Here is a 23496-nt window from a genome sequence, read left to right as displayed (position 1 = left end):
GGAGAGTTCAGGCTTGGTTTGGTCTAGAACCTGCTTATTTCTTTTCTCGGTGGTCCACAATAGCCACAGAACTCTCCTCCACCACCACATTTCAAAGGAGTCAACTTTTTTCCTGTCACTTTTCTTGGTTGACCAATGGTCACTCCCCTACACAGTAACGGGGAATACTTCAGCATGAAATAACTTGACCCAGGTTGCCAGTCCTTACCCTTCAGAATCTTTTCCAGCTCCTCCATGGCTGCCTTTCTCCATCTCTGTCTTCTTCCGATTTCTTGGTTGCAGTCTGCCTTTCGGCTGAGGACAGAGCCGAGGGACAGGAAATCCAAGAGGCATTTAAAGGGGCAGGACATTGTGTTTTTTTATTTCCAGCCTGCTGCAAACAAGTATTCCAGTGGGATTTCTGCCTCTCATGACAGCTGTTAAATATACATCTGATTGTTAATTTGTTTGGGGACATGGGGATAACTGTTTTTACTGTTAGATGTTATATTATTGTATTGTTAACTGCCCCGAGCCCCATAGCAAAGGTGGAAAATAAAAATAATGTTTATTTATGTATTATAGGAGTTTAGCCCTCTCCCCACAAAGGCAGAGGGCCTAATGCAAACCTTAATAGTTATTTTGAGAAACAAAGAATTAGGAACCTCTCATAAGCGGCTCCTCTCCTTTTCACCTCCTTAAACAGAGCCTGACATTAAAGCGGTGACCATTTGGAAACAACAGGAGATGTGAGGGTGGGGTTTAGGGAGGGAACACGGTAGGCTATAATGCCATTCAGTCTACCTTCTAAAGCAGGTATTTCCTCTGAGAAAAGTAGGATAAATGTTTGAGATGAATAATGATAAACAGTCTGGAGATCAATTGTAGTTCCGGGAGAGCTCCAGGCCTCACCTAGAGGTTGGCAACCCTTTTGCATTTGGAAGCCTGGAGAAGTCTCCACAGGAGCTCAGGTGCAAGTACTTGAGGTAAAAAAGCATTAAGGGGAGAAGTTACTTCCTTGCAACTGCAGAGCTGTGGAGACTGAGGGAGCAGAAGTGGTACCTATGGAGCCAAGGAAACGCAGAAGGAAGAAAAGCCAATGTGGGAAGCCCATGGCAGGTATGAGGGAGGCGACTCTCCTCAGCAGGCAGTGGTCATAGTTTTCTCTCAGTTTAAAGAGTGGCTCTAAATGAGTTTGCATTGTTTCTCTCCAGTTTCATAATAATGCACCAAGGAGCTTTGGGTGGTATAGGTAGCTCTTTCTCTCATTTTCTCTTCACAACAATCCTGGGAGGGAGGGCAAGTAGCTGGTTGGATGGCTCTCTTCAAATAATTTTTTTTTAATTAGGTAGATTCAGAAAAAAACAACAGAAATTAACCATAGTCAACTGAGCAAGAAAAGCAGCAGAAGCAAGAAAAGATGTAAAATATACCACAGTCACCATAGAAGAAGAAAAGAAGTTGGTTCTTATATGCTGCTTTTCCCTACCCGAAGGAGTCTCAAAGCAGCTTACAGTCGCCTTCCCTTTCCTCTCCCCACAACAGACACCCTGTGAGGTGGGTGAGGCTGAGAGAGCCCTGAGATTACTGAAGAAGAAGAAGAGTTAGTTCTTATATGCCGCTTTTCTCTACCCGAAGGAGCCTTAAAGCGGCTTTCATTTGCCTTCCTGTTCCTCTCCCCACAACAGACACCCCGTGGGGTGGGTGAGGCTGAGAGAGCCCTGATATCACTGCCCGGTCAGAACAGCTTTACCAGTGCTGTGGCGAGCCCAAGGTCACCCAGCTGGCTGCAGGTGGGGGAGGAGCAGGGAATCAAACCCAGTTTGCCAGATTAGAAGTCTGCTCTCCTAACTACGCCATCACACTGGAAAAACACTTAAGTAAAAACAAAACAGTCAAGAGAATAATTTAAAAACAATAGGCCTGGGAGTCCCCATTCTGCCATGGGTAACCTTGGGCTAAATACATTCTCAGAACCTTTGCCTAGGCTGCCTCATAGAAGTGTTGTGAGGATAAAAAGGAGGGGAGACCTCTGTAAGATGCTTTGGGTCCTCAAGTGGGTGGGACATAAATGAAGTAGCGAGAGGTAGCGTGGAGTAGTGGGTAAGAGTCTTTTTTTCGATGCTCCTTTGTACAGACAATAACATGGAAATAAATATGCTCCAAGTTCTTTGCTCAGCCCCAAAACTAATCATTGGGGGCAGCTTCTTTTAATCAGAGGGACAATACCAGGTCAGGAGGCCTCTTGCTACAGCATGGGCCCCTGCTCTTTTTGAGCCTGTGGGAACAATTCTGGAACAGGCTGGTGGCCCAGCCACAAAATGGCTGCTGTGGGGGGTGGAGCCAGCCCGGGAAGCCCAAGTGCAGGGCGGAAGAGGAGTAACTAAAAGTACACTAGTTAAGAATAAGGTGACCAGATTTTAACATTGGTAAAGTGGGACACCATTGACCGGGGGGGTTCTTGATTTAAAATCTGGTCTATATGGAGCAACAAAAAATAGTATTGCAATATATGTTTTTAAATTTCAACATAAGTACAATTTGCCAGGTACCCCCAGATGTCCCTCCAAAAGTGGGACAATTTGGTCACCTTAGTTAAGAAGGATGAGAAAGAATGAAACAAACACCGTGGTACGCTTACTGTAATCTGGATAGCTGATCAGATGTTCAGTGGCTCACCAGAAGCCCTGCTGGGTAAGAGTCCCACCCACTTTCTCAAAATACCTGGTGGGCATCCATAAAAGGTATTGTTGGGTGCCCTGGTGCCCATTCTTGTCAGATTTCAAATATGCAGAGAAAGTAAAGCACCAGGCTGCTTAAAGAATAAAACAGTTTTTATTTATGAAGAGAAACAACTATGTATAGAAAGAGGAGATAAGAAATCTAACTAACTGTGAGCTGTTGTCTGCAGTCATTCTTCAACAGCTGCTGTTTTGGAGGCAAGAAGGGAGGAAGTGTGCTCAGAGGAGCAGGAAGTCTCCAACTGAGCCAATCATAAATAGGAATAGATGATTTGAAAACCATCAGGATGTTCCTATCTATGCTAAATATACATCTCCTCCGATGTCCTCTGCAGCAGTGGTCCCCAACCCGCGGGCTGCAACCCGGTGCCGAGCCGCGGCTCCTTCTCCCCCCCCCGAAGCGAGAAGCTCGCCAGGCCGCGAACAAATTGGCCGCCAAAGTGGCCGATTACCTTGCGGCCCGGCAAGTTTCTTATTTCGGGAGGGGAGGGAAGAGAAGCTTGCCGAGCCGCAAGCTAATCGGCCACTTTAGCTTTAGCGGCCGATTTGCTCGCGGCCCGGAGGGGCCGGAAGGGGGAGCCACGGCATGGCGGTGGTGCAAACGTGCATACGCGGACTGCCGCGCACGCACATGCACGTTTGCGCTGGGGCCCCCGGGCCGTCCTCTCCCCCCACTACGCCGCAGCGGTCCGCAGCAGGTGAAAGCTTGCGGACCGCTGCTCTGCAGGACATCCTTTATATTCTGCTCAGTTGTGCGCACTGCAGTTCTTGCATGCTCCAACGTGCATTTCCTATGTACTCTGCCCTCCCTGTGCATTGCTACCAATCTTCAGGAATTTCAAGCCAGAGTTGCTAATGATATGACAGCAATGCTCCTGTCCACATTTTTAGGAACTTTGGATTGTCCCCAGCTGTATGCTTTTCTTATCATTTGTGTGTACTGTAAACATATTCAGCTTGAATCAAGTTCCTTCTCAGTAGACTGTGGGAGGGAAATATCAATTAATATCTGGCATGTTTGTAACCCTCTTCCCCTCTCTTTTCTTCCACAATAGACTCTCGCGAATCGGTCAACCCAGGAAAAAGTTCTGCTGACATAACGCAGTTAGCTCACAAGTACATGGTAAAATTCTCTTTCTAAAATGCTCTGTGTGTGTGTGTTATGTGCTGTCTACTCGCTTCCGATTTATGTTGACCATACAAATAAACAAGGTTGCCAACCTCCAGGTGGTGGCTGGAGATCTCATGGGATTACAACTGGCCTCCAGATGACAGCAATCAGTTCCCCAGCTTCAACCCCTGTGAATTAACGACCTCCCAAAGTCTTTTTAACAGCCCTATCCTGGTCTTCTGTTCTGAAGGCTTCCTTTAAGGCAGGGATAGTCAAACTGCGGCCCTCCAGATGTCCATGGCCTTCCTGAATGCTGACAGGGGCCCATGGTAATTGTAGTCCATGGACATTTGGAGAGCCACAGTTTGACCATCTCTGGTTTAATGTGTTAATCCCTTTCACATGAGGGTCGTCTTTTTTTCCTAACAGACGTGAAGAAAAGGTGAAGGGTTTTCAGTGAGTCTTACATTCTCATAAGGTGCTGAACACTGAGCTTTAAAAATAAGTTTTGGCTAATGACAGCTGTTTTGTTTTGTGGCTTTGGGAGTGACCCTAAGCAGGTCTGATCAGCAGCAAGTCCCATGATATTCAGTGGGGCTTTCATCCAGGGAAGTGTATTGTTTAAATGGGACCACGGAAAAGATTTTGCATGAAATTGGCCAAGAGATTCTTCAGCAGAAGCATGCTCCTTCCAGTGATATGAACCTGATTGAAATACTATTTGCCACGATTCTCCATTGGTATCCCCTACATTTTAGGATGAAATCTGTCCATGGCAGATGCAATGCAGGGCAAGCAATAGGGATGCCAGTTTCCAGGTGAGATCTGGGAATCCCCTGGAATTACAGGAACTTCTCCTACCCGGATTTCATCTCCAAATTTCCAAAAGTTTCCTAACTTGGACCCGACCCACCCTACCTGCACCCCCAATTCTCTACCAGTGGCTAGGGGGCAACCGGCAACCCTAGAAGCAGAGCTTCCCTGTATTCCCTATGCTGACTTTCCGTGCTCCTGAAAATTGTGTCCCTGCAGGCCAGTCCCCCTGCCCCAGGAACCTCATGGAAGGCTGCAGTGAGATGAGATAACTGGTCATAGGTGGGGTCTGCTGCTCTTCTGTAATCACAGGTGGGGTCTGGTGTTCTTCTGTAATCACAGGTAGTAAGCAGATTGCAGGAATCAATTACCCTAGAGGATGGCGGATTTAGAGGGCAGCCTCTATGGTATACCGTGTATTGTTAAATATCTCTTTGCACTGGGCAGTATCCCGAATTCTCCAGGAATTTCTCAGGCCAAAGTTGGCAACATTGGACCTGAGGTTACCAGTTAAATACATTAAATAATTTGCTTTGCTCAGTTTTATTTGAATGGTGACTATGATTAGGAGGAATCTGACTTTCTCTTGCTGGCCCAGGATTCCTTTTCCCTTTCCTGCAAGTGTGTTAGCTAGCCTATTAATAAGTTTGTATGCACTGGCAAAAAAAAAATCTTTTGGAAAACAAGCAAACATATCAGTTACAGATGATATTCACCACCACCAGCACCAATTCATTAAAATATGTTCTGTATTTTATGTTCCGTATATGTTCTGTATTTGTGGTTAATTTTTATACCTTATAAACAATTATCAGTAACCTGTTTTAAATTAAAAATAAAAGGTGATGGTTAGGTATGCTTTGGTCATATTGCTGTAATTTATAGAGGTTTAAAATATAACTGCAGCAAATTCTCTTTGAGATTTTTTGTGGGGTTTTTTGTGTAGTTTCATCTTTAATGTATCCAAGACCTGACATTGAAGCTTTAACAATAATTCTTTATAATGTGAACGTTTAGGAACCGTGATCAGAAAGCAGAATAGATATCAGTAAGTAAGTGATGAAATCAAATATGCCTTTATGTTTACCAGCTTCTGTTTCTCTTGCTTGTAGCAGAAGTGCAGAGTAGAATCCAGCACTGATTCTGAATCTGATGCTAACACAGAGGTAATGCAGTTATTTGTATACTGAAAAGCTCTAGTTTATTTCCTATGCTTTTGGAGGCCAGCTATACTTAAGTTTACTGTTTCAGACACCAGATTCCAGACGGATAGCCACACCTTTTTTACCAGCAAAATAAAATCAGAATCTAGCAGCACTTTAAAAGCTAACACACTGTATTCTAGTGTAATTAACCTTCATTCCAGTTTATGCCAGAATAAGTTTAAAGTCTTCAATATACCACAGCTCCTGTTTTATTTCAGGCTGCAAGACCGCTTAAAAAAAAAAGGAAATTCGGCTTTATACTAAAACTAGAAAATGAGGAGATGGATTATGAGATGAGCAGAGCTCTTTCACCTGCTGTACTAATTTTCTATGTGTTGGGAGCTTTTTCCTACACATGGCCAGTGACACAGCATCACTCTTTCCCATGTGGAGTCTTGATTTCCTTTCTCTTATGGACCTTGCTCTAAATTTGTCCTTCATGCAGTTGTCAGTACTTTTCAATAAAGAAAGTAAAATGCAAGAATCATGAGCATGCTGGAGAATAAACCTAGTTGTTGCATTACCAGTATAGTTCCTTCACTTATCCTGAGTAGATGGGCCAGAGCTTGGCTTTTTGTTTTTTATTTCTCTCATTTTACTGCATGATTTGTTTGTTCTTACTGTGTTGTGTAGTATTAGCTGTGAGCCACCTTGCTCAAATCTGGAGAGGCATCAAACATATTTTCTAAATTCACAGCAATATAAAAAAACATTATTTACTGTATTTTTATAGGTAATCAATGACCTTGAAGCTATCTGAGAATGTCAGCCATGGTTACTGATGGCTGACACATGAACCGGATGGTTCAGGAATTGTTAAATTTTAATTTGAAATCTCTAAAAAATCTGTTGTTTGTAACAAAGAATATGTTCCAAAGCCAGGCTTACAAAGTTTAGCATAATATTAAAAGTTTAGTATAAACTTATTAAGTTTCTAACATTAATGAGTCAGTTGCCACTGAAAATCACAATGCAGATATCTGTATTGGATAAAGCTGTTCTGACTGAGCAGTGATATCAGGGCTCTCTCAGCCTCACCCACCTCACAGGGTGTCTGTTGTGGGGAGAGGAAAGGGAAGGCGACTATAAGCCGCTTTGAGCCTCCTTCGGGTAGGGAAAAGCGGCATATAAGAACCAACTCTTCTTCTTCTTCTTCTACTACTAATAGGATAAAATCCTTTTATTCCATATCCCAGTGGGCAATCACTAAGAAATGGAACATTTGTATTGATTAAGTTTCTAAGCCTTCGGGGAGGGCGGTATATAAATCTAAATAAATAAATAAAATAAAATAATAAATAACATTAAGTTGCCACTGAAAATCGCAATGCAGATATCTGTATTGGATATCTAATGTATAGCCATTCTAAGTATACCCGTAGGTTTGTCGAACTATTTATGCTCTTAGGCTAGTAGCTTTTATGGTGTGTTTCTTAATCTTGTATTTAATTTACATGTTTTAATTGTCTTACTGCTATTAAGTCTCATTTTACTGTTGTATTTTTTTGGTCTATGACTGCGAAATAAATACTGATTGATAGCTGAAAGAGAGTCTTGTCTAAAACAGGTTTTGTTGAATAGCTCCTTTCCAGGAGGATCGCTTAAGAAAACAGCTTACAAAAAACTTCAAGTAAGTTGGCAACTTCTACTTAACTTTGATGCCCCAGGTTCATATGGTGGGGAGGTGGAGAGAAGGGGCCACAATGTGCTAGGAATGGCCATTCCAATGTGACTGTGTGTTAGGATTGGCCTCAACCATGGGCCTGGTGTGCTATTTCACAGCCCTTTCGGTATGGTGCTAGTTCCGATCTCTGCTGGCAGCTCATTCCACCAGGCTGAAGCCAGGGCCAATCACACACCACAGTGAGTAGGAATTTCCTCAAAGCATCACCACTTCAAAGCAAAGAGTCCATGTTGTCTTTCCTCTGCCTCATCGGAGATGGAAGCGCTTCCAAAATAGTTGTAGGAGGAGCCTCCTATCATTTTGTGGAGACACACAAGATTTTGAGACTGGATGCGGCCTACTTGGTTGCCATTTTGTGACTAATTCTGATGCACCATGGCTGCCATTTTAGTGTGGTGTCCTCTACTTGCTCTCAAGATTTAAAGTCTGCCTGCAGATACAGTAAAGTTGGGGGGCCCTGAAGAAGACTGTGGGATATATAAGATTTGCAGTGTGCATAACTGAGCAGAGTATCAAGTTTGTCCTGCAGAGGGCATCGGAGGAGAGGTATATTTCTCATAATTAGGACGGGAACTTCCTGATGATTTTCGAATTTTCTCCTCCAGTGTCCTGATTGGCTCAATGGGAGACTCCTGGCTTTTTAAGCACACTTCCTCCCTGCTTGCAGACCACAGCTAACTAGATAGTTAGGTCTCTCGCTCTTTCTATGCATTGTTATTTCTCTTTATGACTAAAAAACTATTTTATTCTTTAAGCAGCCCGGTGCTCTGCTTCCTCTGCATATTCAATCTCTGCCAACAATCCCTGTCTTGAGAGTCCAGAGACCTCTTTCAGTGGAAGGCAATTCCATGTGCACTGGTTTGGTACCAGTGACATAGATGTTGCATATTGTTTTAGGAGCTGTTCACTACCCTCGCTGTAAGTGACAAAAACAGGTAATGGTATCTGTTGCCTTAGTTCCTGGATCCTTATGATGGGGATTATGAAGAAGCATCTGGCACCTCTGATTGTAGTCTGGATTCGCTTGCTGACGTGTGTCCGAGGAGGGGGATCTTTCGGAGGCCCCCCATCCCTGAGGGTCTGACAGTGGAAAAAGATTTTCCTACAGAACAGCAGGAGTTCCTCTTGGCCTCACCATACCGGGGAGTCCCTGCAACCGTCCCTCATGAAACTGATGGCATGAAGCTAAGAGACAACTTAATGCTCACGGAAACAACCACGGAAGACGAAGGGAAGGGTTTGCCTTCACGACTCCCCTGGGAAGCTGAACCATGCGAAACTGTATTGCATCTGACAACCGAGCCTTCCTGGTTTATGCAGCACAATCCTTCCCAATGTAGCCGATTCTCTGAAAATGCAGCTGTGGCTTCTGTGCTGCAGCCCACTGTGAGGATGAGTGACAAAAGAGCCCGTGAAGATCCGGTTGCCAAGCGGAAGCAAGGACAGCCTGCTCTAGAATGTGCTGGGGAAAAACTGAGGAAGAAACTGCGAGCGACTTGAGGGACAAGTGGGCTAATTTCAGTGTAATTTCAGCGTAAATGTGGGCTAATTTCAGTGTAAATGTAGGGGACAGGGGCTCTCTGCTGGAAGTGGGTCATGCCACAAATCCTTCATACTGACAGCATTGCTAGACCATTAAAAACTGCTTTGTGCTGTGTTTCTTCTTTTGCAAGAGTATGATTCATAACACCCTTATCTATTGTTGTTCCTCTATATATTTATGAAACAGCCTAAGGGGTGGGACATGTCTGGCTGTCCAAGTCGGAATAAGGCCAATCAGGGTGCAGCCAGCATTGCCCTGATTGGCCCTGCCCCTGCAACTCCCGCCCTCCGTCCCTGGACTCTAGTCTCTTTGCTCTCAGACACCTCAGTGCCTGGAGCCAGCAGCAGGTAAGAGGAGAGGACCCTGGGCAAAGGGTCGTGGTGGAGGGCCTCCTAACAAGGGCCTCTTGGCCTGCTAGGCTGGGCCTGCTGACGAGGGCCTCCCAGCCTGCTGCGTGCTTGTTAAGGACTGCTAAGGAGCTGACTAGCTGACTGCTAAGGAGCAATGTCCAGGCCCTGCTAATGAGCTGCCCAGCCCCCACCCACCCCACTTGATCTGGCTACGAGCTGCTGCCCAAGGCCACCTTAAGCTGCCTGGCCAGGGGAGGGGACCCTTTCAAGGCTGGTTCTTAGGAACAGGCTTTGAAGCTAGTACAAGTATAAATGTTTCCTGTGAACCTGAATATCTGCCCAGCGCTGGGGGGTGAGGGAAATATACTCAAATATACTCAAGGAGGACTGGGTTAAATGACCCATACATTCCTCACTGGCCTGAGAGCAGCCTTTCTCAAACTTGTAACCACTGAGAAAACCCCTGAAACATTCTTCAGGCTTCAAGAAACCCCAGAAGTGGCGTGATTGTGCAGGTTGGGGCCCATCACTGGTCATTTGGGGGGGGGGGGCAGGTTGACGACCATATATGGTCATATCACCTGATAATTTTTTAATATTTTTTAAAAAGTGTTAAAATTTAACTCCCACCCATTCAGGGAAAACCTTCCAGGGCCGTTGAGAAACTCCAGGGTTTCACAAAATCTGGCTGAGAAAGCCTGCATTAGAGTAAGGCTGATGGCCCATTAACTCCTCTACATGTCCAGAGGAGGGCAACAAATATGGTGAGGGGGTTGGAGACCAAGACGTATGAGGAAAGGTTGAGGGAGCTTGGTCTGTTTAGCCTGGAGAGGAGACGACTGAGAGGGGATCTGATAACCATCTTCAAGTATTTAAGAGGGTGACATATGGAGGATGGAGCAGAATTGTTTTCTCTTGCTCCGGAGGAACGGACCAGAACGAATGGGATGAAATGAATTCAAAAGAAATTCCATCTCAACATCCGGAATCAGTTCCTGAGTCAGAGCGGTTTCTCAGTGGAACAGGCTTCCTCGGGAGGTGGTGGGTTCTCCATCTTTGGAGATTTTTAAACAAAGGCTGGATAGCCATCTGCTGGAGAGGCTGATTCTGTGAAGATTCAAGGGGGTGGCAGGTGACAGGGGATGAGCGATAGGGATGTGAGTGTCCTGCATAGTACATGGGGTTGGACTATACAGCCTAGGTCCATTCTATTCACGCTGCCTCAGATACGGGGTCAGATGAAGTGCCAAATGAATCCTCATTTGTGAAGGCTGTGTAGGTCTTGGGAGTGTTGGACTAGATGACCCAGGAGGTCCTATCCAACTCTGATTCTATGATTCTATATTGAAGGACCTCCCAGGAAGGAGGGGTGTGAATGTTTTGTGGGCCTTATTTCAAAATTTAGTAATAGTTGCATAAACTGGTATGCAGTCTGTTCATTTTGGTATTGACTTAACAGTAAAACCTTTTTTGGGGGGTGGGGTGCACACAAAATCAGGGCTTCTGGAGTCGAGCAAGCCAATGCCATTTTTAACATGCCAAACCTGACAGCTCTTAGCATTTACTGTTGACTCAGCACCTTCCCAGGCACTCCCTGCTGCCTGCCACCACACTCCTCCCAGGCAGAAAGCTGTTTTTCTTCTTTGCAGTGACTCACCTTTAAACTGGGTGTCCAAGCTGGGTGGCTGAGGCATACACCTGTGTAAGCACACACCTGTGCAGCTGAAGACACAAACCTACATGTATATATGCAAGCTCACCTTATTTATCTTTTCGATTTCTATCCCACCACTTTCCATACACTTGTGGTGGGTTACATAAAAAGGTAAAGGTATCCCCTGTGCAAGCACCGAGTCATGTCTGACCCTTGGGGTGATGCCCTTCAGCGTTTTCTTGGCAGACTCAATACGGGGTGGTTTGCCAGTGCCTTCCCCAGTCATTACCGTTTACCCCCCAGCAAGCTGGGTACTCATTTTACCAACCTCGGAAGGATGGAAGGCTGAGTCAACCCTGAGCTGGCTGCTGGGAATGAACTCCCAGCCTCATGGGCAGAGCTTTCAGACAGCATGTCAGCAGCCTTATCACCCTGCGCCACAGGAGGCACATGGTGGGTTACATACAAACAGTAAAACCCCAAATAAAACCAATCAAACCCCTTAATAAGCAACACACGGCAGAGGCAGAGTCCGCATTCCTCCCCAGTCGTCAGTCAATCACCACAGGGTGGGGTTCGTATGATGGTATGTCAACTGGAGGAGGTCCCCTGACCCCGGCCTCAACCAAAGACCACTTCGGTCTCTAATGGTGACTGGGGAATATTTTCCTGCTTGTTAATGTAAATTACGGCGTCTGATTTTATGCCTCTCTCCAATTCCCCCAGCTGTTTTAGAAAACATCGGCAACCAGCCTTCCTACATTACCTGTCCATCTTCTGAAATAACAGGGGAGGGGAAGGGCTTCTTGCTTCCTTCAAAAGAGGGATATACTCCAGCACAGGTAACCCAACTTTGTAAATTGGACACTAGAGTCGACAGCTTTCCCTTGTACTTGAGGGACTGCCTCCTTATGTCCTACGCAGGGCCTTGTGCTGTGTAACTGGTAATCGGCTGGAGGCTCCAATCTGTGGGATGTTCGCCTGCTCTCAACCCTGCCTGGCGGAATCAGCTCCCGGGAGAGCCGAGGGCCCTGATGGAGCTCTCAAAGTTCCGCAGGACCTGCAAGACGGAGCTTTCCCACCAGGCATTTGATTGAGGCCTGATGGATTGGAAGATCTTGCCCCCTCCTCTGAATGTCTGGATACTGGAACAACACCCTGGAGACGGCAGCCAAGCCAGGAGATAGAGCGATGAGGTTGGAGTGGTGAGGACTGGTGTATTTTTATTGTATTTCATTGTTTTAATTATTGTAAGCTGCTGCGAGCTGGCAGATCTGGAACTGGGAACTAAGAAATAGAATTAATAAGATCAATAGGAGCTGTGCTCTTAATATTTGCAGAATCATGCAGAGAAAAGAACAAATAGCAGCCTCCTGTTTCCACATGAAGATGATTCTGGTATTTTCTGCATAAGTTCAGTGCGACAAACTTTCTCTCTCCTCTAATGCAACCCTCCCTGCACAATGCAGCTACCTCCCCCCAGTGACGCCTGCTCCGTGCCCAGAGGAAGGCAAAAAGCTTCCTGGGCCAATCTTGCCTGAAGATGAATTCTTTCCTGACCCCTAAGTTCTGATTAGCATTACCATGGATTTGGTTGAGACCAGCCACAACCAACAACGTCTACAGCAGCAGTCTGCAACCTTTTTCCGGTTGTGGACCGCTGCCAAGGGGGGGGGGGGAGAGGGCAACCCGGGGCCCGCGCAAACGCCAGAAAGGTGGATAAAAGCACTACTCATCAGGAGAGCAGACCTAAGCTGGAAAACAGGCTTGACGTCTTTTGTGAGTTTCGTGTGATAGCTGTAGCTACCAGGCAGTAGTGCTGAGCAAAGGTCTGGAGTGAAAACCCCCATGCACCTGCTCCTGTGTGTCAAAAGTCCCTTCAGAGCAAAAGGTCTGAATACATGAAGGGTCTTTGCCCAGCTGGATTTAGTTATGGATTTGGTGTCAGTCAGTGGGAACAATTGTTCAGTGGATCAATTATAAGAGGGGCAGCACAGAACAGAGAACGTGGCTCTTGAGCAGAACAACCCGTGCCATCCATGCATGCTGGAAACATAAAGCTTGAACGATGCAGAGCATGTTTGGTGAAGCTACACCTCTAGCTCCTGAAGCCAGGATTACCTACAGAAGAAAATAGAGTCCAGGGGCACCTTAGAGACCATATAAGCTAACAGGGGGAGCTTTGACTCTCGAAAGCTGATGTCCCGAAACCCTTATTGGTGCTGAAGGTGGAAGTGGACTGAAATCGAACTGCAGACCAACGTGGACACCCCCTGAAACAGGACAAAGTCATCACAAGCACCTACCGTAAGCCACCTTCCTTGAGTGGCACAAGATAGAAAGGTGACTAATAAATAATAAATGAGCCATAGGGATGTGAGTGTCCTACATAGTGCAGGGGGTTGGGCTAGATGACCTATGAGGTCCCTTCCAACTCTAGGATTCTATGAAATGAGAACAGTAAATGAATATCCAGATGGTTGTATAGGCTTGGCTCTTAAAAAGGGTCTTTGTACCAAATGCCATTTGTCATTATGCCCCTCTGGCTATATCCTTCCAGTCCAAAGTTTTACATGCAGTTTCTTTAACATCAGGAAGACGGGTTGGGAAGAGAAGAATTGCACTGAGGCAGAAATAGGCTATGCAGTTATAATAAAGCAGCTAGAAATAGCTTTGGGGTTATAATTATATCAAATCTTAGGGATTTTCGGGTTAGATTATATCAAATCAGCATCTGTAATCAGTTCTGTATTGAGCACTACAGAAAAGCCTGCTAATGGGATATAGAGGCCATTCGTAGACGGGAAAGATAAAGAAAACTCTGATGAAATTAACTCCATTCTTCTTCTGAACCACTGCTACCTTGCCCTTATGGGTGGCCTAATTGCACTATGTATAGCTTGTTCCTTTTGGAGAACCAATCAACACAGACCCCCCCCCCAAAAAAAAAACCCCCATCATTCCCTGCCCTAGATTTAATCAACACTCCATTTAACATTCTCCCCAGATTTTGTTTTTGCCCCCACCCCCTCCAAGCTGAGCTAAGCAACTGTGAAGACACAAAGGCAGGAACTGGGCATTAAAGTTTTATTTCATGTAAAATCCAATTCAACAATGCGCTTCTCTATAACCGTCTAAAACCAATCCTTCCGACCGTTTCCCATTCTTCCAACTACGTCCGTTCTGCTCAACTCTGCACAACCATCTGACAACTTAACCGCATACCCTGCAGCGTTAAACTAACATCCTAGAACTGAAATTATAGATATATGGTTAAATACATATATATATATATGCTGCTGTTATGCGTTAAGCTTTTTATTCAGTACACAGAACAGCCACACCGCGTTCGTAGAAGCTCCGGGGATCTTCCTTGGTAGCAATTTCAAAGTCGACGGTGAAAATCAGATCGGCACGAGTGAAGTTCAGGTAAACTGGCAGAGTCACCTGAAAGAAAAAAAACAGGTGCAGGAGACGGTTAGTGGGAGGCGGCACACCGACTGGAAGAGGAGCATGCAGAGGAGAAGAAGAAGAACTGGGTTTTGGTCCCCTGCAGGAGGAGTCTCAAAGCGGCTTACAATCGCTACCCTTCCTCTTCTCACAACAATCACCCAACGAGGGAGATGGTGCTGAGTTTTGAGGAACTGTGACTAGCCCAAGGTCACCCAGCGGGCTGCATGTGGAAGAGCAAGGAATCAAACCTGGTTCTCCAGATTAGAAGCTGCCGCTCTTAATCACTATGTCAAGCTGGTTCTCCAGAAGCTACAGCCCAGGAAGCTAGAGGCAGGGGTCTAAACAGGCAATCTTACCACATTAGCTTTCTTATCAGCATTGGTCTGCTTGATCCAACGCAGCTGCGTTATGGGCAGGACAGTGGAAATCGCATTGGAGAGAGACAGCTTGTTATTGTTGCAAGTGGCTCCTTGAAGTTTCAGACCTGACGCGGGGAAAGGAAGAGGCGCTTAACCGCCTGGGCACACACGAGAAGCACTTCCACTGGCTATTTAAGCTGACGGAGTCCCTGCAGGCAGCTTAGATTTCACATGCGCAGCAGGCAGATATCATCATTATGAAAACTAAAAAAGCTCCTGATGCTGGGCTGATCTCAGCAGATAACCAGGAAAAGCAAGCAGGACGGACTATCATTCAACCGTAAACACAAAGGAGGTGCAGACGATAGCTTCAAGGGAAGATCCTGCATAATCCCTGCAACATTCCCATCCTGCTCAAGCCCAACCGTTCTGAATGTCAGCCCCGCCTTAAGCACTGGTGGTTGGGCTGGCGGAACCTGTCTTGGTTCCCTGGCTCTGCAGGCTTCCCCTTGAGAGGAGCTTATGGCTTGGATCCCTGTAGCTGGACTTCCACTGATGCAAGAGATTTCCCCTCGGGGGAATAAGACTTCCTTGCCTGTCCCCCAAACTGTTGCTTCTCTAGAAGAGCATGAGGGGAAAGCCCTGATGTCTGCAGTAAGTGTGTGTGTGTGGGGGGGGGGGGGGATGAGAAGCAAGCTTTTAGCAAAGGTTGCAGGTATGGTGTCCTATACAGCCCCACTTTCAGACGTGCACAGTTCACACACTGACTAAGTTAAGGGCACCAATTTTGCTCCAGCATTTTTGCTAGTACAGGAAGAGAAAGGCTGGTGTGCTTGCAGGAATCCTGCAACAGGAATCCTGCAACAGGAAAAGGGAGCTGGTGGAAGTTTCCCATCTATTCCATGAAAATTTAGTCTGGGTCAAACCCTGATGAATTCATGCCTGTTATTTTCAGTGTGATCCTCCTTTATGGAGACAGCTCCATTAGTATAAACAGGCTGTTGTGCAGTTAAGAAGTTTTGTCTTTGCATCACTTCACATTCACACTTTCCAGTTAACAACCCCTGACAACCGGCTACCGGTATAACCTGGGGGGGGAGGGGGCGGAGTGGAGGGCTGGCGCTGCAGGAAGACAGAAGATCCAAAGCTTGCCAGGCTGCAATCCCTGGCCCGTGTGCTTGTGGGTTTCCCGCTCTCCCCGTTCTGCAGGGTTATTAATTCCCACATTTATATCCTGAACCAGCACAACAAGCCACTCTAGGCTAAGATGAATTACTATTTGTTTCAGAGCTAACAAACTTGTTTGCAATTTAACTTTTCTTGGCAAACCACTACGCTACTTGGCATTTCACATAAGGGGTTACCCCCCCCCCCCAACAAACAAGCAAGCAAGCAAACAGATACTTCCCAGTTCCAAGGTGGGGCCACTAACCTGTCACTCCGAAACTGCAGGCATCCAGTACTGCATTCTGAGTGGTCGTCACATTGACCTCCAAGCAGAGTTCCTCAAGGGACCAGCTGTTGGCCTGAGCCACATATTGCCTTGTGGCCGTGATGTAGGCCTCAGGCACAAAGAGGCCTCCCAAGCACACATGGATGTTCTGTTGAGCAAGAAGTGCACAGCTCAGTTGTTTGATGCTCCTTGGTGCAATACAGGCAGCACCTGAGACTTCTAGTAGCCAGAGATCCAGCTGATGAGCCCCTTCCTCAATTCTCATCTCTGCCCAGCTTCCTTCCCTTGTTCTTGTTCCCTGCACCTCTCTTCCAACTTCTTCTAAGGCCCCATTGCTTTCCTAGGACTTAGGCCCTCTTGCTCTTCTCTTCAAGTCCTTCAGCCCTACTTCTCTAGCCCCTTTTGGATTTGTCCAACTCAATAACTGGCAACCAGGGACTCTCTGCCTGCCCCTTTCTGTCCCACCACCGTCACAAAACTCTTCAGTGACAGTACAGCCCAGGGGAGTTAAAGCCACATCAGCTGAATGGAATTGAGAAAGATTTCACATTACTCTTCCACAAAGAGATTTCAGAGCACAACCTTACTATACATGCATCGTGGCATTGTGAAAACATGATCCACGAGCTGGCTGAATCGCCAAGTATTCAAAAAGCAAAGCTTTGAAGTCCCATGGGGCTTTCTGCCATGGTATTCTAAAGTAGGGGTAGTCAACCTGTGGTCCTCCAGATGTCCATGGACGACAATTCCCATGAGCCCCTGCCAGCAAATGCAGGCAGGGGCTCATGGGAATTGTAGTCCATGGACATCTGGAGGACCACAGGTTGACTACCCCTGTTCTAAAGCACTGACTTGTAAGGCTCCAGGTTGAACTGGGCAAAGTTCTTCATGAAGCATGTAGTTCAGCTCCCAGTTACCGAAAAAGCTGAAGACACCGTCACATTGGAAGTTCAGTAGAGTGGACCCAGAAGAGGATTTCAGCTTACCTTGAGCTCTTTGGCTCCACCAGAAGCTGCTGCCTGGGAGATATTCTGGAGCTGCTTAATGCGTTCACTGAAGTCAGACACCCACTGGATCACTGTCATACCAGCAGGGACTGTGTAGTGAGACCAGCTGTGAGGCAGAATTCCTACAGAGAAAGTATAAGAGGAGTTCTTACATTGAGAACATCTAGAGATATTCAGGTGGGTTGCCGTATTGGTCTGAAGCATCAGAACAAAGTCTGAGTCCCCTGACACCTTTCAGACCAACACATTTTTATTGGTCTGACCAACTGGACGCTAACTTTGTACAGCTAGGAACACATGTAGATCTTGCAGTTAAATTCCCATTTACAAATCAGCTAAATCAAAAACAAAAGTTCTTCAACTGTCAGTTGAAATCATGCACACAGCTTAGCGGAATGTAATTAAACTTGGTATTTTAAGCTAACCTAATGAAGGGAAATGATGGTTAACTTCCATTAGATACCATGCAAATGCCACAACATAGCCAGAGCTAAAGGTCCAAGCTATTCCACAGTTTACAATGAAAGCATTCGAAAATTTTCCATCTTTCCTGTTTACAAACTAAGTATCAACATGCTGAGTTTATACAAAGGAGGAAATTTGATCCGGCTATTGTATTAAGTTTTTGATCTAAAGAATTAGGTTAAGAAGTATGTTAAAGCCCCTGCCTAAGAGTCTACATTGCCTCCTTATGATCATTTATGCACTGTGAACTTCACTGCCCCAGCTCCCGTGCAGGAGCACAAATTGGGGGCGGATGAGGTGCACCAGGCCAAATGTTCCCCCATGTGGGTGCAGGAAGGGGTGGGGCAACCTGCCACGACTAAAACTCCAGCCTGCAGCCCGGCATGAAACCTCCAGTGCGTAAACGGTCTATATGTCCCATTTTCTACTACGACTCAGTTGCCTCATTTATTCAGGAGGCTGAATGCACATTTTAAATAACTGCACAGCGCAGCCTACCTTTCACCAACTCGTTAATAAGGATCCGCAAGTAATTGGTTTGCTTCTTTTTGCCTTCGCACACTTGAACGACGTCCGCCAGATCTTGTCGGACGTCTTGGAGGAGTTTGGCTCCCATCTTCACTTCCCTCTCAAAGAATCTGAACAATGGATCCTTGATTTGAGAAGCGAGAGGAGACATTTAGTCTGCTGGGCGAGACGTGCCCAGATGAGACAAGGGAATCGACGGTGACTAAAAGGGCAATCGTAACCCTTTCAGAAAAGGAATCCAACTTCTGCTGTGTCCCAGCTAAGCCAAGACTTAAGTCTGTTGTATAAATCTTAATGCTAGTAGCAAGCGACTGATCTGATTTTGTACGATCCTTTCCCTCACTACTTCTTCTTCAAGCCTGCGTTTCTTACCTTAATGTTTTCCACAGTCCGCTTCAGGTGATTCAGGGTTTGCGGGATAACATGGAGCCAGTTGGAGGCCGTGGTGTGCAGCGTGCGCATCCAGGCTGGGCGGCCGTCCGAGGTGGAGTCTGTACGCGCCTTCTTCTCCGCCTCCGCATAGGCTAGATCATCCTCATCTTCTAGCATTTGCATTTTCAGCATTTTACTGATCATGTCAATACCTGATAGTGAACAAATGTGACATAAAATTGAAAACTCTGGATGTCAAGTTGACGCTAGTTTTACAATACGATGACTTGCTTGGCCATTAAATAAAAAATTGCTAAGATTCAGGGATGGTTTCCGACAACTCTCTATCAAAACCAAAATCAAATTTTTTACTGGTGAGCATCACAAGTCAACCTTTTATTGAGACTAATTCAGACGAGACAGAGGCACTGGAGCTGTAATCCGTTGTAGGAAGCCTCTCTGCATCCTTCTGACCATGATGTGGATCCCCTAATTTTATTTCTTTATTTACTGAATTTCTATACTGGCCTTCCCTCAGTGCGGTTTACAACATGCATGATAAAAAGCACGGTCACTATCTTCAAAACAATTTGTTGCAATTATTAAAATTATTACAAAGATAAAACCCTGTGTTATAATTTACACTCCTGGTTGTAAAGAGCCTCTTGTGGCGCAGAGTGGTAAGGCAGCAGAGATGCAGTTTGAAGCTGTCTGCCCATGAGGCTGGGAGTTCAATCCCAGCAGCCGGCTCAAGGTTGACTCAGCCTTCCATCCTTCCGAGGTCGGTAAAATGAGTACCCAGCTTGCTGGGGGGTAAATGGTAATGACTGGGGAAGGCACTGGCAAACCACCCCGTATTGAGTCTGCCATAAAAACGCTAGAGGGCTTCACCCCAAGGGTCAGACATGACCCGGTGCTTGCACAGGGGATACCTTTACCTTTACCTTTTACTGTGATTCATATTCTCTGAGGAGCTTAATACCTTCCTCAATAGTGGGATGAAGCCAATAGGATATTTAATGGTAGTTGATGTTATAATCTTATCTACTAATATGTAACTGAGTGTGTGTGAAGGGACGCCAGTGCCTTTGGTGTTCTGTGGGCCTCAATCTTAGGCCTGGCGGAACAACTCCATCTTACAGGCCCTGTGGAACTGCTTTAGGTCCTGCAGAGCCCTGATCTCAATCAGGAGGTTGTTCCACCAGGCCAGAGCCAGGACTGAAAAAGCCCTGGCTTTGGTTGAGGCCATCTTTACCTCCCTGGGGCCAGGGATCTTCAGCAGATCCATCACTCAAACATCTACCCTCCATCGGGCGGCTAGCCGTATTAGTACACATGATAATCTGGGAGGTACAGAGGATGGTGAGGAGTGACTACAGACCTGACAAGAAGCGGGGAGTTTTGTGTATTTTCTGGGAGTGTAGGGGGATGGGGCTCTAACTGCAAATCCCTGAGGTGCATAATTATTTTTCATGTATTTGACTGCTAGCTACCACAACAGAAAATATAGAAAAAAGTAAGGTTTCTTTACCCTGGGTGGTGAGCAGGACCTTTTCAGCATTATTCGGTAAGCCCAGCCAGGATGGGGTCTGGGTGTCCGGCAGCAGCTCCACCCACTGGACAAATTCTTCACGCCTGTCAAGTCACAAACGATACAGTTGCCACAAAGACATTGCAAAGTTCGCGAGACTGACTTATGTGAGCCAGCCTAGCTCGTCTGTACTTCTGAAAGGGAGCTGCCGAATACCTGATTCCATCTGGCATCTGAATGTCTTTATGTCCGTCCACCTTACAAGCCAACTTGAATTCGCTGTCAAAGCTCAAAGTGGTGAAGAGGCGCTCCAGGAAAGTGTTCAGCAACCGCTGGTCGAACTCGTTATCGATCCGGCCTCCGTAAATCGACTGGGCCATCAGAGTCTTCAGAGCGGACCATGGGATCTTGTCGGGGGAGATGTTCTGACGGCCCTGGAGAAGCAGACAGGTTTTGTTGTATGGACCGACAGTAAAGACGACAAGAGCAGTTACTACAAGGGTGTTGTTTTTTCCCCTTGTGTGTTTTGGCTGCTTACTATATTAACAGTACCAGGAAGTCAAGTTGTCTTGCACAGTGGTCCCCAACCCCCCATCCGGGAACCAGGACCGGTTCGTGGATCAGTCGGCACCGCGCTGTGGCTCGTCCTCCTCCCCGGCTGCTGCCTCGGGGGCTGCCCTGCTATTCTGCCACCGGCTCACCTTTGGTACTCTGCAGTGGCTGCCATGGCTGGGGCTCCCCCTCGGCATGGCACTGTGCAGCTGCTGCTGGCAGCGCCCCCCAGCAGGCAGCGGGAAGTCAGGGGCGCCAGCGGGAAAGCAAGTGGAGCAAGGGCTCTGGCAGCGGTGGCAATGTCCCTCAGCAAAAGACTACCCCTCCCCCTCGGGCCTCAGTAAAATTGTCAAGTGTTGACTGGTCCCTGGTGATAAAAAGGTTGGGGACCACTGGTCTTGCATATCATAAAAGCCATACACATTCCTCTTACTCAGAAATAAAATGGTACGGTTACTTGCCTTTGCGGTGTCATCCAACCACGTATCTACAGTATCGCATGCAGATCGGAGATCCGATTCACCAAATTCGTATTTTTTCGACCAGCCCAGAGGAGCGTATCGGAGGCGCTCTTGAATGATGGCGTGGAACCATGCAAGGAGGAAGTAGAGGCGAGCACGCTCATTTGGTGACTAGACAAAGAAAAAAAAAAAAACAGAAGTTTTACTTCTTCACGCTGGATGCAATGAGACCAAGACTCATGCAATGAGACCAAGACAGCTGGCTAGTCTTGCTGGGGATTAACTGTATGCTCTATCCCCAGATTTCTGTTCACAAGGAGGAGAGAAAGAATGAGACCAAGACTCATGCAATGAGACCAAGACAGCTGGCTAGTCTTGCTGGGGATTAATTGTATGCTCTATCCCCAGATTTCTGTTCACAAGGAGGAGAGAAAGAAAAGGCACGGGGGTTTGTCACAAGGAGAAACTTCAATGTTTTTATGGCTAAGTGGTCCATCAATAATGGTGATGGGAATTGCCAGGGCCACTGCTGTACCAGGAATTATGGGATGGATGACATTCACCTGATGCCTTGAATTGGAACTCGGGGAGGGGCTTCTGTAGCTGTGGATCCTGGCGGGGTCTGTGTGGCTGTAGCCAAGGACTCACCTTGCACATTCTGGACACAGGGATGCTGCTAAAAGTTCTCAGCATGTTGGCCTTCACACCAGGTGGCGGCTCAAATACGAAAATGCGTCCGGCACGGAGCAAGTTTACTGGTACCTGAAGACAAAGTAAGTCACTGTGTTATCCGTGTCAACATAATCTCTCCATTACACACTGCAAGATACTCTCCTCTTTCCCAGACTAATACCCACTTAGAAAGTAGGTATGCCAAGACTGATGTAAAACATTCTAACTCCAGGGTCATGTGTCTTCGTTCTTTCAACAAGGATAAAGTTTTGGATCGGGATCACAGAACTGAGCAGCTGGTATATAGGGGTACTTCCACACATACTGAACAATACATTTCCAATTCACTTCCAATGCCCTTTGCAACTGGATTTTACTTGTGAAATGGCAAAATCCACTTGCAGACGGGTCACTGAAGTGGATTGAAACTGCATTATTTAGCATGCGTGAAAGTACCCATAAATAATAAACAATCCACAAACCAACAGAGGAGAATTAAAAATCTAGAGAGCATTTCAAGCTCCTGGCAGGATTTTTCATAATTTCCTGAGTACTAATATAATGTGAAGCTTTCCAAACACCCAAGAAGAGATATATAACCATGCTATGCATCTTCCAATTTTTGCATCAGTTGGCTTTACTGGGGAAAAGAATGAAAAACATTTAGAGAATATGAATAAGGAAAGACAAATAATAGCAGCAGCCAATCGGGGATGTTCCAAAATAAACCTACTTGGATTAGTGAACATTTAGGTAATCACATCATCACATAAAATATAGATGGTTGGAGAAATATTTAAAATATATGCTAGGTTTGACTACCTAACAAACCAGGGATGGAGCTGTAGTTCGAAGATCTTTCATCAATCGGCTGCTTATATTTTGTTTCTTAAATTAAAAAAAAAAAAGGGTTGCCATCTATTTGTGAAACTAGTTGTATCTAATGGATTCTTGATCATTTGAGCTGGGTGGAAATTTTGTCCAAGTTTAAGAGATCTCAGATCTTACAATACTATAGATACATGAAAAAGTCGTAAAATGGCCACACAGTTTGGAAAAAGGGCTTCCCTTCTTTTCTTGTCTGTTTTGAAGTTATCCATGTCAGCAAGCTTTTCCGAACAGTCTGCAGTAACAGTCTGGGTAATGCTTGATTTTGCCTTCAGCAAACCACTTACTTTGGGATTTATCTCCATGGTCAGGAAGAGCCTGAAGCAGGCATGAGGCTGGAGGGAATGCAGCTTCTTTTCCAGCTGCATCAGCCACCCAGGTGCCAAGTGAACGTTCTTCAGCATGACCCACCTGGGGGAGCACAAGGGGAAAACAAAAAGATGTTTAAAAAAGCACTAGATTTTGCTACTGTAGGGCAGACTGTCCTATAAACACAAAAGAACCCACCTGCCCGATTTCACAGCTGTATTGATGGCCTTGTCTGCTTGGTTAAACCCTTCAGCAGAACCTACAGGAAAGAAGACAGGGCTTGAGGTCAGAAGCGCCAAGTTAACCTCTCATGGTATTCTGAACACAAATACTGAAGGCCGGTTTGTAGTTGTTGTTTTTTTTTTA

At 46.1% G+C, this 23496-nt stretch overlaps 2 protein-coding genes across 5 annotated transcripts in view; one reads left to right on the top strand and one right to left on the bottom strand.

Annotated features, from left to right (window-relative positions):
• Positions 1-769: 769 nt before the first annotated feature.
• LOC143830758 (uncharacterized) lies at positions 770-9190 on the top strand. Of its 3 annotated transcripts, none has more exons than XM_077323701.1 (5): positions 770-1098; positions 3776-3843; positions 5760-5810; positions 7417-7479; positions 8491-9190. In XM_077323701.1, the coding sequence occupies exons 1-5, from the start codon at positions 1044-1046 to the stop codon at positions 9031-9033; spliced, it is 780 nt and encodes a 259-aa protein (XP_077179816.1). In that variant the 5' UTR covers positions 770-1043; the 3' UTR covers positions 9034-9190. The 3 variants fall into 3 exon arrangements, with proteins under 3 accessions (XP_077179816.1, XP_077179817.1, XP_077179815.1); XM_077323700.1 differs by having other exon boundaries at positions 772-1098; positions 5757-5810; XM_077323702.1 differs by lacking the exon at positions 5760-5810.
• A 4963-nt stretch (positions 9191-14153) lies between these two features.
• DYNC1H1 (dynein cytoplasmic 1 heavy chain 1) overlaps positions 14154-23496 on the bottom strand; it is a 65504-nt gene continuing 56161 nt past the window's right edge. For both annotated transcript variants that reach the window (XM_077323699.1, XM_077323698.1), the window contains exons 67-78: positions 23329-23389; positions 23109-23232; positions 21910-22023; positions 21262-21432; positions 20465-20682; positions 20249-20352; positions 18718-18929; positions 18316-18469; positions 17332-17474; positions 16325-16493; positions 14890-15017; positions 14154-14527 (exon numbers count right to left, since the gene is read on the bottom strand). In XM_077323699.1, the coding sequence (XP_077179814.1) occupies positions 14399-14527; positions 14890-15017; positions 16325-16493; positions 17332-17474; positions 18316-18469; positions 18718-18929; positions 20249-20352; positions 20465-20682; positions 21262-21432; positions 21910-22023; positions 23109-23232; positions 23329-23389 (1727 nt within the window). In that variant the 3' untranslated portion in view covers positions 14154-14398. The remainder of the gene's footprint in view (positions 14528-14889; positions 15018-16324; positions 16494-17331; positions 17475-18315; positions 18470-18717; positions 18930-20248; positions 20353-20464; positions 20683-21261; positions 21433-21909; positions 22024-23108; positions 23233-23328; positions 23390-23496) is intronic.

The sequence above is a fragment of the Paroedura picta genome, chromosome 2 (assembly GCF_049243985.1).
Source record: "Paroedura picta isolate Pp20150507F chromosome 2, Ppicta_v3.0, whole genome shotgun sequence".
Lineage (NCBI taxonomy): Eukaryota > Metazoa > Chordata > Lepidosauria > Squamata > Gekkonidae > Paroedura > Paroedura picta.
Note: the sequence above shows the minus strand (reverse complement) of the source record. Positions and strands in the feature narration are given on the sequence as shown.